This window comes from Penicillium cataractarum, assembly GCF_028827025.1.
Source record: "Penicillium cataractarum strain IBT 29864 chromosome Unknown utg000002l, whole genome shotgun sequence".
Classification (NCBI taxonomy): Eukaryota; Fungi; Ascomycota; class Eurotiomycetes; order Eurotiales; family Aspergillaceae; genus Penicillium; species Penicillium cataractarum.
The window spans coordinates 5,040,215-5,056,419 of record NW_026622738.1 but is presented as its reverse complement, the minus strand read 5'-3'; the positions used below and the strand labels follow the sequence as shown (position 1 = coordinate 5,056,419).

At 51.3% G+C, this 16,205-nt stretch overlaps 6 protein-coding genes across 6 annotated transcripts; 4 read left to right on the top strand and 2 right to left on the bottom strand.

The window, feature by feature from the left end:
- Positions 1–1,658: 1,658 nt before the first annotated feature.
- On the bottom strand, positions 1,659–4,251 carry N7496_003855 (TFIIH/NER complex ATPase/helicase subunit SSL2; the record flags this gene model as incomplete). The annotated part of the gene is made up of 3 exons (XM_056696786.1): positions 1,659–3,988; positions 4,048–4,164; positions 4,224–4,251. 3 exons carry the CDS (start codon positions 4,249–4,251, stop codon positions 1,659–1,661), a joined length of 2,475 nt encoding a protein of 824 aa, XP_056558998.1.
- Positions 4,252–4,713: 462 nt separating this feature from the next.
- On the top strand, positions 4,714–5,376 carry N7496_003854 (uncharacterized protein; the record flags this gene model as incomplete). Its single annotated transcript, XM_056696785.1, has 4 exons — positions 4,714–4,722; positions 4,786–4,799; positions 4,896–4,921; positions 5,015–5,376. The coding sequence occupies 4 exons, from the start codon at positions 4,714–4,716 to the stop codon at positions 5,374–5,376; spliced, it is 411 nt and encodes a 136-aa protein (XP_056558997.1).
- Positions 5,377–7,765: 2,389 nt separating this feature from the next.
- N7496_003853 (uncharacterized protein) lies at positions 7,766–8,425 on the bottom strand (the record flags this gene model as incomplete). Its single annotated transcript, XM_056696784.1, has 1 exon — positions 7,766–8,425. The coding sequence occupies one exon, from the start codon at positions 8,423–8,425 to the stop codon at positions 7,766–7,768; it is 660 nt and encodes a 219-aa protein (XP_056558996.1).
- Positions 8,426–8,648: 223 nt separating this feature from the next.
- N7496_003852 (RNA polymerase II-binding domain-containing protein) lies at positions 8,649–10,372 on the top strand (the record flags this gene model as incomplete). The annotated part of the gene is made up of 2 exons (XM_056696783.1): positions 8,649–8,798; positions 8,870–10,372. 2 exons carry the CDS (start codon positions 8,649–8,651, stop codon positions 10,370–10,372), a joined length of 1,653 nt encoding a protein of 550 aa, XP_056558995.1.
- Positions 10,373–11,257: 885 nt separating this feature from the next.
- On the top strand, positions 11,258–11,756 carry N7496_003851 (uncharacterized protein; the record flags this gene model as incomplete). The annotated part of the gene is made up of 3 exons (XM_056696782.1): positions 11,258–11,545; positions 11,599–11,609; positions 11,654–11,756. 3 exons carry the CDS (start codon positions 11,258–11,260, stop codon positions 11,754–11,756), a joined length of 402 nt encoding a protein of 133 aa, XP_056558994.1.
- Positions 11,757–14,139: 2,383 nt separating this feature from the next.
- Positions 14,140–15,204, top strand: N7496_003850 (uncharacterized protein; the record flags this gene model as incomplete). Its single annotated transcript, XM_056696781.1, has 1 exon — positions 14,140–15,204. One exon carries the CDS (start codon positions 14,140–14,142, stop codon positions 15,202–15,204), a length of 1,065 nt encoding a protein of 354 aa, XP_056558993.1.
- Positions 15,205–16,205: the final 1,001 nt, after the last annotated feature.

The window sequence follows — 16,205 nt, the reverse complement described above, 5'->3', positions numbered from 1 at the left end:
TCGAATTGGGGTGTGAGATGGCTACCATGGCCATCAAGAATCAATAGTCGAAATCGCCCACGTATACGCGAATTCGTATGTGGGATAAAGTGCTTTTGTAACCAGCGTAGACTAATCTCATCGGTAGTCCAGCCATTCTTTGAGACCTCGATTCGCCAGTCTTTCGGTAGATTTTCGTTAAACCATCCTGCAATAGCCACTTTACCTTTGAAGACTATGCATGGCGGTAGTGAATAGCCATCTGCGCAGATTGCTTCGATCGCAGTAACCCATTCGCGATTTCCTGGTTGTAGAAGAGATCTCCGACCGTAGTATTCGGCCCTTGTGACTACTTTCTGCGAAGATATAAGGCCCATTGCAAAGCCTGTCTCATCGAAGTTATAGATATCCTCTAGTTGTATACCGTTCTCGTCAATCACACTTTGTACGGTCGCGAACCACTGCCGAATCGATTTCGGATCTTCGTTTAGTGCGCGCTGGTAGTCATAACGTCTCGAGAAGCGTGTACGAAGCTCATCGCGTCGTTTAATGAAGGTTGATGGCCAATTCTTTCCAACGGTAGGCGGAGGGGAGCTATCGCGCGCAGCTAGTAGGATATTGGCCATTACTCCCACAGTAGCCGGTCTAGGGGATGCACCGCGTGAATCCATAGAGAGTATCCATTCAGTAAGCGAATCCTCTTCAAATTGTGTTAATTTCAGGCGAGATGGGCGAGATTCAACGCGTGCAAGTACACCTTTCGCGCGGTCGGCTAAGGTTGTGTGAGGTATTTCGTATAGCTTCGCTACAGCGCGGATAGATTTGACGCGGCCATTTTTAATATCAGAAAGGGCTAATAGGATCTTGCCTTCCTGCTGGGCCAGTTTTTGCGAAGATTCAGAGCGAATTGGCGGCATGGTAGGTGGTTGAAGGTGGTGTATCAGTAGGAAGACGCGATTTTCGATGGGGTGTACGGCACAACCGGGTGTACGGCACAACCGGGAATTACGTTAGTTAGTTAGTTAGTTAGTTAGTTAGTTAGTTAACTAAGGTTGCTCAGGTCAGGCTCAGTGAGTAACCTTTCATACTAGGTAGGTGAACCAGGCTAATTACATCATGATCGCCGAGTAGCTAGGTCAGGTGGATCAGGGGCATGCTTAATTCTACACAGTGAGCTAAAGCGGCGAGAGGGTGAGCACTAGAACGGAAGCAGAATGCCAAGAATTGACGGACAATATCTATGCAGTGACCAACTAGGCTCAGTAACATGGAGTGTCCAGCGGCGAGACTGGACCGACCAGGCTTACTGACAGATTGTTAATCTCGTATTCTGTTACTAAGGAGGGGTATAGTTCTGGATCAGTCGGGGATGGGTTGATTGCAAATTGGATGCTTACAATTACCAGAAAGCTACGTGATTGGTTTAGTTTTTACTTGGCATTTTAACATTTGGGGATCTCAGATTTGTCATTCTTTTGCGAGACTGCAATAGCGCGCCTGAAAAGGTCATGAAGCGAGAACTAGAATTAATGGGCCAGGCTCGCTCCAATGTGGGTCTGATTCATCACGAAAGACGTTCCTGCAATGTTTTCTTTTTCCATGTGGACTTGTGAAAGGTGGGGGTATTGATAGTGGTGGGTATGTAGACTGGGAACCGACTGTTGTTGCTGTCCCCGAGTCTACTGATTTTTGGCCGTCTCGCGCTCCTTCTTCCGGCGCAGACGGTCTCGCTCCATCTTCTTGAACAGCGGGTGCTGAGCCCCTTTGTCCTTGAGCTGCTTGTTCCGGCTCTTGTTGTATTCAATGTATGCCATGTCATCACCGCCCGCCAGGCCACTGAGCGTGGCAGCACTGCGCTTCGCCTTGGCCCTCTTTGCAGCGGCATTGCGCCCGCCACTGCGCATGGAGAACAGGTCGTCGGTCACTTCCTCCACGTCTGCGGAGGACTCGTTCTGCAGCATGACCTCGGTGAGTAGCTCGCGGCGTTCCGATGGCGTAGAATAATGAAGTCCTTCATACTCGTTGATGCCTTCCAGGTGGGTGATCACCTTGAATGCGTAGCCCTGATCGACAAGGAAGGCCTGTCGCTTGGACGAGTAGGTCATCTCACTGGTGTCCTTGGAGACCAACGAGTAGAAGAAGGCATTGAAACCTTCGTCATTACGGCGTTTGGCACGGAGAATTCGTCCCAGACGCTGTGCTTCCTGACGGCGAGAGCCGTAGTGAGAGGAGATCTGGATAAGGCACGTAGCCTCAGGCAGATCAAGCGAGGTATCACCAATCTTGGACAGGAAGATGGTGTTGACTTGCTCATTGTGTTGGAAGTTCTCCAAGATACGCAGGCGTTCATTCTGGCCAGTGCCACCGTAAATGAAGGCCTTGTTCAACTTGCGTGCGTATTTCTCCAGGGCGTAGACGTTGTCGGAGAACACAATAATCTTGTCGCCGCGCTTCTCGTGGAAGTCAATGAGGTATTGGCAAGCCTGGAACTTGCGTGGGTTCATAATGTAGAGCAGAGCTTGCTTTCTCGAGCTTGCTCGCAGATACTCCGAATAGAACTCGGTGGTCATGGGGCACCAGACCTCAGCACACTGGACCTTGGCAATGTGGCCCTGTGCCGCAAGTTCCATCCAGTTGGCTTCGTACAGTTTTGGCCCGATCAGGAAGTTCAGATCCTTGATCTTATCGTCTTCACGCAGCAGTGTGGCCGTGAGACCAAGCTTGGTCTGCGCAGCGATAGCCGATGTGACCTTTCGGAACATCGAGGCCGGCACGACGTGCACTTCGTCAAGAATCATCATACCCCATTCGCGGCTCTGAAGCCAGTCCATCATCTTCTGGGCGTCATAAGACCGTGCTCGAGTCTGCGACACCATGGAATAGGTGGACACAATGATACCCGTCGACCGCTTGAATTTCTCCTTGTGGTCGGAGGTGAAGATGGCGATGTCCCCGGGGTCGATGGTCGTCCAGCGCAAGAACTCATTTCGCCACTGGACCACGGACATGGAACTGGTGCAGAGGACGATCGTACCCTTCTTAATGGTAGCCGCCGCGGTAATTCCCACCAGGGTCTTGCCGGCACCGCAAGGAAGAACGATGATACCGCTCTTCGCACGTCCGTTACCGAACATCTTACTCAGACTCATCTCCTGATATGGACGAATCCGCGCCGTGGGTTTCAAGTCCATGTCAAGGTTGGGATTGATGGTGTCGCCCTGGAAATCGTACTCCTCTAGAGCCGGGCAGCCGATGGCTTGACAACGGGCTTTCACGATTTCGACGCCCGTAGCGGGGATCTCGAAGCTGTATGTCAGGGCCTCCGAGGCTTCATCGCCGACATCGTTGATGCCATAGTCCTGTCTCTCTCCCTGGTTCTCGGTCTGAGACCTAGCAGACGCCTTCGTCTGACCACCAGTCTCTCGTACACCGGCCGCATCCTTCGTTCCGGGAATCACGAGTGCTCCCATCTTCGGTGCCGCTCGTTGAATGATCCCCTCCCCGTTGGAAATTCTCTGTGGTCCGATCACCTCATCCTTCAGAAGCATCTGTAGCATTTCCGGCTCGACCGTTTCCACGTAGTATCGGTTGTGGTACAGAACCATCTTGATCTTGCCGTAGGATTTGGTGAACTCGATGATGAACTGGGAGATACTCTCGGGAAGCGGAGTCTTCGAAAGACGATCCAGGAACTCGACAATATCTTCTGGCTTCAGACCAACCGACACTGCTGCATAAAGACTGTGGCCGGTCAGGCGGTACTCGTGGAGGTGGGTGGGTCGCGAGAGGGGTTCGGCGATGGTGGTCAGGAAGTCCTGTGCCTGGGGTGCCAGCGGGGAGAAACTCTCGAGGGTGATCGTGCCTTTTACCGGCTCGATCCATAGCGGTCGGTTGTAGTGGTCACGCTTGAGGGTGAGGTATGAGAGGTCTTTGTAGCCGAATCTGGGATCGGTCTTCTGGGACTGTGTGCGCTTGCTGTATGCTTCCAGCGAGAACTTGTTGACGACATCTTCAACCGCCAGTTTTAGCATCTGAGTCACGAAGTGTGCGCAGACTGCTCAACTCTACCTTTCAGGTTGTTGTCCACCGGCCCATCATCCGGGTCCGAATACTCATCGCTGCTGGAGACTTCGGCGTAGTCGAGGGAAGGAGTTGCTCGCTTCGAGGCGCTACTAGACCGACCGACTGGATGAAAATGTCAGCTGTGTGGTCTGCGGGGGAGCAGATCGGACTTGATAGCTTACCATCGGCGGCCTTGCGCTTCGGCGGCATCTTGTTCGAATTTGAGAGTTGAACCGCGGATGAGGTAGATGTAGGAGAAAGGAGGTGAATAGAGAGGTGCTTGAGGCGAATACCGCCTCAGATACGATCGTTCAAACCTGCATGCCACGAACAGTGGCGCCGCAGGGAACAAGCGGCGTGTGCTGGCAGGCGATTACAAACGGCTTCGAGTCGGTGGTGCAGTGGACGGGATGTAAATTTGCGAGGTGCTGGTAGAATACAGGTTACGGTCCTGCAGACGAAACGAGGATATTGTGGAAGGTGAGGGTGATGGAGGAAGAAGAACAAAGGCCGAAGTGTCTGGACTCTTGACTCCAACGGAAAGTTCCAAGGCTGACATATCACTGCCTGAAGTACCAGGCAGCAAGGCTCCACCCGCGGAGCTGCCTCTACTGACGTAGAGGATCATGCCATATTTCTCTCTTCATTTTATTTCCGTCACACTACGCAGCCATGAACACCGTGAGTTGCCTATTCCATTTCGGGCCATTCGATTAAATAGCTAACACCTTTCTCTACGTTCAGATTCGATCAACCTGGTAAGCAGTCATTCTCCCAAATCCTCGAGTCGATATGCACCCATTGCAAGTCCGGAGCAACGAAAGCTGATGAAAAGCTCTTTACCCATGTGACAGGATTGGCTGGGGCTCCCTCTGTGTCGGTACGTATTTTCAGCCTCATTCTATCTCTATTCCCGACGTCCAACCCCGGTCGGACACCAATCCCGAGTGTATAACTGACATAACCCCTCCAGCCGGCGGCGGCGCTTACTACTTTGCCAAACAATCCATCAATGCCGACCGACAAGCCCGCTTCGAAGCCGAAGCCACCCGCAAGGCCCAGTTGAAAGCAATGGAAGCCGAGCATAAACGACAGGCAGCCATGCCCGCTACCCCGAGTCCCGCGAACCCAAGCGAGGACCCCAGTCTGAAGCGCGCGAATATGACCCGATTCCAGAACGCGGCCGACGACGTTGCCTCGCCCAGTGCCGAAGCTTCGCACGACCCGGCACCAACGCGACACGAGCCGATGACCGAAACCGATCGGGTATTGGAGAAGGGGAAATACGAGGCTGCAGAGCCGTTCCGGCCGCCGCGGGGGAACCGCTTCAGTTGAGGGGCTTTGATGAGTCCTTATTTGTACATTTGAACGTGTAAAATACTGAGGGGAAAAGACATCCAGTGCGGTGTGCCTACTGGGTTGGCGTGCAGTTATAGAGCGAGTCTGCGAGTTGATCTGCGACCTTTTTTTTCATATTTGACAATCAAGGCTTGTCTCCGACGGGAAGACCATTGAAGGTCATTTGTATGTAAAATTTGTCTTGCATATTGCTATCAAACTAGAATGTATAATGCTATGATGAATACACAGCTAGTCTTCGGGATCGTCCATCTATACGGGCCTCGTCGCTCGAGATCTCCGTAGTTGTATCAGCTCATCCCTGCCATATCTGATTGATGTTTCTCCTCAACTATTAATCCCATGCTGAAGGATCTGAAAACAAAAGAAATTCATAATCAAGAAAGTCAAACTTCAACGCCCGATTCCCCAAGCGCCCCCGGATAATATGCAAAAGAGTCAAGAGGTCCCGCACTAGTGCCGGCACTAAGAACTGAAACCCATAATCTCAATGAACAAAAACACATGTAACTGTAAGAAGGAAATCGTCTGTCAAGTCGGGTTGACAGGCGTGCTAACGGGCATGGAAGCACAGTGGGGGGTGGGGCCTATGGTTCGATTAGCGTCGATGGTCCATATGTATGCCATTCCCGCATTGCATATTCAAACTGAGGGCCAATCGGGAAATAATAGAGAAACAGGCTTTCAAGGTGTTGAGTGGAATGGTTAGACTCACTTGGTGCTGTCTGGGGAGTTGGAGTTCCTTTGACGCGAGCTCTCAAGGGCGGGTGGGACAAACGGGAGAACCACGCCTGAAACAATGCAGGACATGGCCACGGCGCGGAGCAGCACGACTATCAGGTCGTGGTCGGTGGGCTGAGAAGTGCCGGATGGAAGGGCGGGCGAGCTGTGCGGCGACGATGGTGGCCATGGTGGTGATTTGAAAGTTGCAGTGTTGGAGAGTTTAAAGTGAAGGGTGAGTTGGAGAGTAGAAGATGGCTACTCGAGGTATATCGGATAGTGGAGGGAGAAGTTTGTTGTTGGGTAGTAAGTAGTTGTGGGTGGTGGAAGAACACTGGTTGAGGATGAATGGGCCGAGTTGAGTAATAGCTTTTTGATTCTGAAAACGACAGTTAATCACGAGGGGGGGGGGGCCAAGGGCATTTATAGAACGTGGTACGATGAGCAAGTCAGGCCATGCAAAGACGCAAGTGACCCGTGTGGGGGAGGCCCTACGGAGAGGGAACTCGGCAACCTTGGGCGATCCATCAGTTGCAGTTCTCCACCAGGCAAATCGAAAGAGTCATGGCTGCGGGGCCCGCTAGGACCAGCTGATGGGCTGATGTTCATCGCAGTTCTGAGGAAAGGATTATCATGTACCTCATGACCCATCGGCCTGTCGGCACGAAGAGCGATAGACCGCGGACTCTGATAACTCTGGGGATGATAAATTGCTTACAGATAGACCTCTTAGGTATGAACTAAGTGGAAGGAACCAGAATCCGCAGGGCTGCTACTAGCTGCTCTGGTACTGCTAGTTTACTGCCTAATTATTACCAAGACTGCCATAATTCATCTATATAGGTAGGTAATCTCGTCATTCTACCTCTCTTCCACCCTAGAGGGTACATAACGTGCTCCTCTCACGCCATCGCGGGGCTCGCGTCGGCCGAATGAGTGGGGCGGCCTTTGCCCCTCAAGTTTCAACGGACGAGCCTAAAAGGGGGGGCACACAGATCAATAAAACAGACGGAGCGGGGTTTCTAGGTTCTGGAAGTTGGGCGTCACCGTTTGTGGAAATGATCACACTCGGAAGAGACCTTTTAAACAGGTACGGCTCAAGAGATGATACGGGAGGGAAAGTATCCGATCTGAACTGCCGACACAACGAATAGATCTATGTATGCCATAGACTGATGGCGGGCGACTACAAGCCGGGGCACCTTGCCGGGTCGCATCACTTATTTTCCGGAGGCTCAACTCAATCGAGAGCTTGATGAGCTCCTCCACATGAAAGGACAGGGACAAGATCTCTAGGCATCGAGGGGCAGAGGACGAGAGATTAAATGGGAACGACACTGCGCCGCTACGTCAGAGCGTCTATAGAAACCGACGGACTACCGCTTACCCGCCCGCACGACTAAATAGGCAAATAATCAACTCCACAACGCTAATCTCCTACTACCTGAATGATCCTGTATCATACTTGATGGTAAAGCGTCCCTAAAAAGGGGCTGGTAACAAACTTTTGTGTAATCATAGAAATCATAGCCTGTGTCATAATCCATGGCATCATGAGGGCGAGAGGTGCCAGGCTGATATCCATTATAAGCCCAACAGCACGAGGCATCAACATCTCCGGCCGTTTGAATTGTCACGGTCACCCTCAGAGTCCGCAGAAGGCCAAGATGACACTATCAGAACCAGCCTCCCCATTGACATCACCACAGTAGATCAAATGTCCATTTCCGATTTTGGCTCCAGTGACTGCAGCCTGTGACTGATCCACATAGCCCGGGGGAAAGACATGCGACTGGGTCTGAGCATTGGCGATCGGAACAAAGATCTTCTCACTGGGGCGGGCATCCATGATATGAAGGGTTTTCATGCTATATGGCCCAGGGAGCGACGATGCATTCACCTCGCGAGGAAGATTATAGGAGGGATTGAACGCAAAGTCGGTGCGGTGGTAATCACCACGCTTCCAAGGCAGCGCAAAGCCAGAGGCGAAGAAATTATTCATGGCGTCCATGGTCACGAAACTGGGGAAATGCAGACCCACGATGGCGATGCCACCATTTCGAATGTAGGATACCACTTTTTGTAGGACATTTGCATTTGCACGCTCCGTCAGACCTTGGTCCGTAATTATGATGGCCTTGGGATTGTTCTGTTCCAGGTAGCGAATCGCAGCGTCTGCCTTTTTGGCTCGCTTCAAGGTGGCCGATGCGGCTAATTTGTCGATTAAGGAGGAGTAGGTTTGGTCGAGGAACTCGAGGTATGCGAGGGAAAGAAGGAAAATCTCTGGGGGATTTGCCGTGGCCATTGTGCCGTGGCCATTGTCAACGAAAATGATTCCTTAGATTAGAGCTTTGTTTGGGGGTTAGCTTGGAGCTCCCTTACACAATGAAGAACTGTGGGGCTCCAAGGAGCGGAGCTCCGCCCTGTCAAATCACGTGGGATAACTCTCGTAATCGCGGAGCCGGAACTCTGCTTCGTAGCTTACACGAGCATCCTGAAGTCCCCAGATCCAATGCGCCGAGCTCTCGATGACCTCCCACCAGATCGCCATTGCCAAGGCCTCCTTCTCGGCTGGGCTCTTGCGTCCAGATCCTTCATCTGTTCCTCGAGATGACATCGCTGCCTTTCACACGGCCCTCGAGCGCGCCCTCAACCACTGCTCCCCAGCAAACATCCAGGTCTGATCCGTGACAAGCTCTCTCCTATTATCGCGCCCCAGTTATACTAAACTGCCCGTCGGTCCACACAGACCTGCAAAGCATGGCTACTCCAATACGTCGCCTCCTCCGCTAACCGGGTGGGAGGGTTAGCCAAATATCTCGTAGCCCTCGCTGGCTCCTCTGATGAACCGGCAACCGCAGCTGCAGGCCCTGGCGGTCGTCCCGGTGCTGGCACTCGATCTAAAACTTCAGTAAAGCGCCGGAGGCTTCACATCCTCTATCTCCTCAATGATCTGTTCCATCATAGCAAGTACCACCTCGATACTACGGCTACCTTCTCCACCGTCAGCGGATCTCTACAACCATACGTGGTGGAGCTGCTTGGGCACGCCGCAGCCTATGATCGACAGAAGCATCCCCGGCACCATCGGCGCCTAGATGACCTACTGGATATCTGGTTCGAGCATGGATACTTTGGTCCCGAATTGGTCCAGAAATTGCGAGAGACGGCGAATAACTCGGCTTCCATCGGATCCACGGGCACTGCCCCATCCTCGTCGACTGATGTCTTGATTGAGGATACTGATGCTGCTAAGAAGCTGGCCGGGAAGGAAGCGCCCTTTATCATGCCATCCACTCATGGCGACCCTTCCACGCCGTACTACGACCTGCCGGCTGGCAATTGGATTCCTCATATCATCCCCAACTCGACCATTCCTCTGCGCTCGGATAGCATCAAACCACTACAGTTCCTGGCCGGTCCTGCCGATCAATCATTAGTCAAGGCTTTGAAAGACTTCTTGCAGGAAGCGGATCAGATCTATGGTACCGAGGAGCTCATCAAGGATGATGGAAACATGGATATCGATGAGCTCGGCCATCGCGTCACACGGGACGAAATCACAGGGGATATCTTGGATGGCGAGACATACTACGGCTGGTCTCGGGCATTTTGTCAGCAAATGAAAAGGCGACCGGGAGACTCTCGCAGTCGCAGTCGGAGCCATAGCAGATCCCGCGGGGCCCTCAAACGGCGGTACAGCGACAGCTCGCTGAGCCAGGACAGCCAACGCTCCGATTCTGAATCGCGCAGTCGGGCTCATACTGGTAAACGGGAGAATCGACGCTACGACTCACGCCCGCGGAGCCGCTCCCGCCGCAGATCTCGATCTCGCACGAGCGAAAGCTCCTATGCGCCACGAGAACAATCTCCACCACGCTTCCCGCCTCCACATCAACCCTCGCACGCTCCTCCGCCGCCACCACCCCCTGAGCCCTATCAACAGACTCATCCATACAATCCACAATACCCTGCGGCTCCTTCGGGCGCCAATTTCGCTCCCCCACCTCCACCCCCATATCCCGGCGCTTGGCCGCCTGGCCCACCCCCACATATGCCGGGCATGCCCTTTCCCCCACTTGGCCAGGGAATGAACCCTGCATTTGCTCCGTCATTCCCAGGACATCCTCCTCCCATGCCCATGCCTCCTGGCCAACAGCTTCCTCCTGGGCAGTATCATTTCCCTCCTCCGCACCCTGGTGGTCAACATGGTGATGGCTGGGGACAACAGGGCGGGCGTGGCTGGCGATAGCCGTGGTCACCCTCGGCGATGTATTTCTAATTTCTGATATGATACAGGACCGCCCGAAATCAGTTTCACCTATTACTTTCACTTTAATCGTTTTGGCGCTTTCTCTTGCATGAGACTATACTTAGGCTGTCCCTGGCGCCGTGCTTGGCGGTATTCTAATACCGTTGTAAATACTTATGTAAAAATAGCCTTTGTATTATCCTGTATGGATTGTTCGTTCTAGAAATTCCTACCTAGCAAACTAACCAAATATGCCAAGAAAAAGGGGCAGCCTGTTGTCTCACATTCCACCTGTAACTCAATCCTTTCAGTCCACTGACAGAACTTGTTGAATAAGCGAAAAAAAAAGTGCACTAGGCCGTGTAGAAAATTGTGGAAATTATGGATAAACTGCAGTATATAAGTATTCAGAGGCGGATCGAGGGAGTAATAAAATGGTTTGTCAAATTAGATAAAGAAGCCTTTACTGAATGACTGCTTCTTATGATGGGACCTGCTTCCCCAAGTTATTTCGAAACTTGAGTATAGGACCGCGTTCTCGTGCCTGTTATAGCCTTATGTGATTATCGCCTAATAAGAACTATCTTGTGTTAGTTTCTCCCTCGTAGACAGCTTTCGTATTGCCGTTGTTCTCGACCGAATAGCCGGTACCACATAAAAAGCCTATACAAATGTAAAAGAAGCCACCTACGAAGCCCGCTTATTGAAACAGCATCATCATTATTCTTTTTACCTCCTTGGCGGCTACCTCGTTTCCTCACTTAACCCCGAAATCTCACAGGCACTAGCTAATAAGCATATAAAGCACGAGAAATATCGATGATTATACCTTAATCACAGTTCTAAATCTGCTCTCCCTTCTTCCTTACTATTTGATTATTCAGAATGAAGTTTCTGACTGCTTCGGCCTTGAGCTGCTTTATTACATCTGTAATTGCGGCGGATTGCTTTGGTCAGCCTCAGACCGATTTGGCAAAGACTTACGGGGACGCATACTGGGATGCTCGTCAGAAAATGTGCTCGACTAGCGCATCCGGAGGCGGAAGCTGTGAATACCAAAAGGATTGCACAACGTCTTCTTCAAAGACGGTGCACGGATTTATCACATTAACGGATAACGTTGAGTTTAAACGATGGAAGGCCGGAGGAAGCGGAGGGTTCAAAGATTGCTGGGTACGATTAATGTCCTATTCAAATAAAAACCGTTAACTAACCTTCTCCAATAGGACGCAACTGAGTAAGTGGCAATAGACCTTGCGTATGTTTGCATTCTAACGCTAGTAGGGATATTATCAACCAATGCGTTGTTGGCTCAGGGCAGATGGGCGGCACATGGGTGGCTAATGGCCAGGTTTACCAGTTGAATTCGTGGTGGTCGAATTGAAGTTGTGGGTTAGTTGAAGTTGTGGGTTAGTTGAAGTTGTGGGTTAGTTGAAGTTGTGGGTTAGTTGAAGTTGTGGGTTAGTTGAAGTTGTGGGTTAGTTGAAGTTGTGGGTTAGTTGAAGTTGCGGGTTAGTTGACGATCAGTCAATGCTAAACATAGGGCAATGTATTTTATTTCAGTCCATTACACAGGAACCAATCATCTCACTTTATCCATAGATACGTTTCACGATCTTACGATAGACTTAAGTTTAAAATAGACTAGCGTGTTTCAGAATAAAGTTCGAGAAAGAATCGAAGAAAACTGGTGACGCGCGCTGTCGCACGCCGTGGCCCTGAAACGAAACAAGTACGAAAGATCAATCGTAAATTGAGTGATAACATAGAAGTCGAACGTGTAGTTTTGATAAGGCACCGGAACGATACACTGTCCTAGGATCAGTCAATTATATGCATACCGAGTTGTGAAGCAAAATACAGCACATTGAAAATCGTGGCAGTATTGATCACGAGGGGCATCCGTCATGAAGATGAAGCAACACCTGCCCTACGCTCAAAATAGCAACACTATTAATTTTTTGCCTTCCAAAAAGGCAAGGAAAAACATACAACAGCCAGGATTCGCATGTGGTCACCCACCATACTACTAACTGGCCGGCGTGTGGCTTAAGTACGGCTGAGCGGACGGGAAGCCCTGTTCTCCACACCCTATGGTCGTATGTACGAAATAGACCTTCACGAAGAATAGTATAGATATCGAGAAATATTATAGAAATACGTGTAAAGGGAAGCGGATTTGAGTGATAAAAAGTGATGCTGTAGAGCCTCGTGGACGACCGAGGGCTAATTCAGGGATTGCACAAGCTAGCGAATCAGCGACGCTAAGTGTGGAAGTTAATGTCAGTGCCTTAAGAAAACTCAAGTCATGAAGAGAGTTGTCAAAGCAAGGACGAGCTAGGACGAGCCAGTCACAGAAGGGAAACGAAGACAGAAGGGCGGAATGAAGCCCTAGAACGCTAAGAGCTAAGATGGATAGAGAAGTCGACGAGTAATCAGACAACGTAGCCAGGATAGACTCGAGCGAAGCAGAACATTTCTTGGCGGCGAAATTGACGAATCAGCGATGAGAACGGGCAAGGATTTAGCAGTACGAACACAAGCTAAGTTTGTGGGCGGCTCGCGCACGGTAGTAACCCCTTCACTCGTTCCTCGTTTCAGGGCACAGAGAGGCGAAACTGATTTCGAGCGGCCCTGTACCATGCTCAGAGATGGGGTAGTATTACTCAGCCCATCCTGAAATCACTCTTAAGTACGACTGTAGGCCCAAAGGTATCCAAACGAGATACAGTCGGGCTGTTGTGTGACGGCCTCTGAGGACCCTGGAATTGAACGGTCGCATCGTGACCGACGCGAGAAAGAAAAATGGCGGCTCGGGCCGAGACGCGAACCCCTGATCCGCCCGACCGCGACGAAGTTTCACCTCCACGTCTGGGGAGGCCGAAACGCACCACAAGGCCACCAACTCACTATGCTCGAGATCAAGAGGTCGACAACGACCAGAGAACGACACGCGCTTAACTGAGGAAGAAAACGCAAGACAAGCTAGCAACTCAACGTGACGCGGTCACTTCGGACGACTCCGCGACGGAGAGCGTGGACCTTAACACCGCCACACTCGTGAAAGAGCTCATTAAACTCAGGCGAGAGATCAGGCGACGGGATGACTTGCACAAGGAAGAGCTTCAGAAGGTTAAAGTTGAATTTAGCGCCGCTCTTGCCGAAGTTCGACACGAGTTACAGACTCTAACGGATAGACCCCTAACACCGTAAACCCACGCCGAAGTATACGCCGAAGTATACGCTTAGAATAACCACGATAAGATCCTCCACGAGATTCAATCCCTGCGCGATGTAATTATCCCTTCCGTTCCTACTAGCTCCTCGTCCTATATAGATATCGCCCGTACTCGACTTCTGAATACTCAGAAGTCTTGTTATGCGATTTATATACCAAATTCCCCCATACATTAATTAACGATAACGTCATGGGATCTCAATACATTGAAACTTGGTGTAGAACATTTCCTCTCAGGGTCTTTGTATGACTTGGGGATCGAAAATAAGGCTACGCATTGACATTAAGAAGCTTGTTTTGTTGTTTGCCTACAGTCTAGTCATGTCAAGATGCATTGCGATCTGGGGATATAAATTTCCTAATCAGGAAAACGCGACTCTATAACAAAGATATCATGACACCTCGCGACACCTCGCGGCGCGTCTAACCTTCTCACGACAAGATGCAATCTTCTATCCTGCCTACTTTTCCTCTTTCTCTTCCACCCTCCCCGCTCCTCTTCCCCCAACACCTTCAACCAACGTTCGCAATGTCTGCCTTCCCCGACCCGCCATCTACTCCGCCCCGTGGCCCCGTGAATCCTACTTCAGCTACTCCAACCGGAATGATCGACGATATGGAATCCGATGACTTCTACGATTCCACCTCGTCTTCGGATGATGAGCTGATCCAAGGCCCGTCGAAGAAAGTCAAGTTGACCCCCCGTGATTCCGCGGGAGATGCAGTCAAAAACGACACTCCCGTTCCGGCTAAAGGTGCCGCGTCTCCTAAGGACGGTACTTTGACTGAGGGCAGTGTTCATTCGGAGGGCAAGGCTCCTGCTAGTGTCCCCGCCGATACCGACGCTGAGTGCCTTGTTGCAACTCCTCCTCCGACCAGCCCACCTCTCGGCCCTCGTGAGGACACTACCGTCGCCGTTCCTGGGGACTCTCTGCCAGCCACCACCGTTCCTGACGCTCCATCTGCCGGCAATGAACCTCCGGCTTCCCGGGAGAGCACTCCAAGCGAGCCCTTCTGCGCTACCAACTATCCCATCTTTGACCCTGACGACTCAGATTACGAATTCGGGGACTATGACGCCACAGTGTTCACCGAACCTTACGCTTACAGGCAGTACATGTTGGAGCGACAAGTGTGGAGGATGGTTGAGAGCAGAATCACACGACACCTCCAAGACTGCCTTCGGGGCTCAGCACTCACCTGGTATCAAGAAGAACTAAACGACGAAGAACGAGAGGATCTTCGTGATGGCAGTCTTGAAGATTGGGTTGATTCTCTTTGTGATCGGTTCAGCCGTCCCCCTGAGGACCACCTGGAGAAAATCAAAGAGAACCCTTTGGACTTGACCGTGGTCCGGGCGAGCAAGAATATTGATTACTGGCTGGATGGCCAGTTCAAGCGCGCCGACCCAGTGACGGACGAGCATTGGGAGGCGTTGCATATGGTCTGGGAGTCTATTGACCCAGAACTGAGAAAGGATGTGCCTGAGCCAGACAGCGATAGTTGTTATGTCGGCTTTCTGTGGGATCTCGAGCATGCGCACGTGCAGTGGCGTCTCAGGCTTGGTCTCCCGCCAATGTGTGCCTTCTCGTGATCATCTAAAATCTGGATGACATGCAACCTGTGAGGATATTGAGGCTATGGCCATTTTCTGGAGATGATGTCGATCTACGGGTGTGGCGATCTATGGTGTCTTGTTAGGGAGTATTTCGGAGGAATGGAATAACAAGATCGCTTTAAAGATATCAAATACCGTGACATGAGTACTGTAAAAATAATTAGGATGTTGAAGGCCGTGGAGGGTCGTCTGGAGGTTTTAACCTATTCGACTGGAGTAGAGTAGGTCCTGGTCGAGACCTAGGGATCTGCCGCAACCCATTCATAGGTCATACCCGGGACATTCAGTCACTATATATATTCAACATAACGGTGACACTGACAGGTTTGGAGCACTGGCCACACGGCTATACCAGCTCCAAGCCGTTAGGAGAGGATTCTCCAGTATGGATGATCGGACCAAAACACGTTCTATCTCAAGAAACTCTTTTAGGCTGTATCTCACTCCAGATCTAGGCTTGACTTTAACCTTCCAAGCGTTACGGATCGATGGATCAAGCTAAACCTAAAAGAGTAATAACTTCGAGGCTTGGCTCCCCGCCACGCCTTCGGGCCGTCTGACTGTGGCGGTGTTTCAACATGAAGATCGTTGCCTGCTTGCTTTGTCAGAACGTCATGTCGAGCTTTTTGCCCTTTTTAACTCTGCAGATCATCTCAGGTTCTACAGAAGACCTCCTGATCTTCTTTCGCCGATATCACTATGAGAGGGAACCCCGCAACACCTTCCAAAGCGTGCCAGCCATGCCGCACCAAGAGACGAAAGGTAAGATTAAGCCCCCACGATCTCCCCGCAGCGATTGTGTCATTGGTCTTATGCCCCTCGTATAGTGTGATATGATGCGCCCAGGATGCTCACAGTGTCGAAGAGCGAACGTTGAGTGTTGGGGATACCGGGATTCTTTCTCATTGAGGCTCCGCGATGAGACATCTCTCGCGGCTCGAAAGAGCCAAGAACGGGTCGCCAGGAGTCGGACCGCA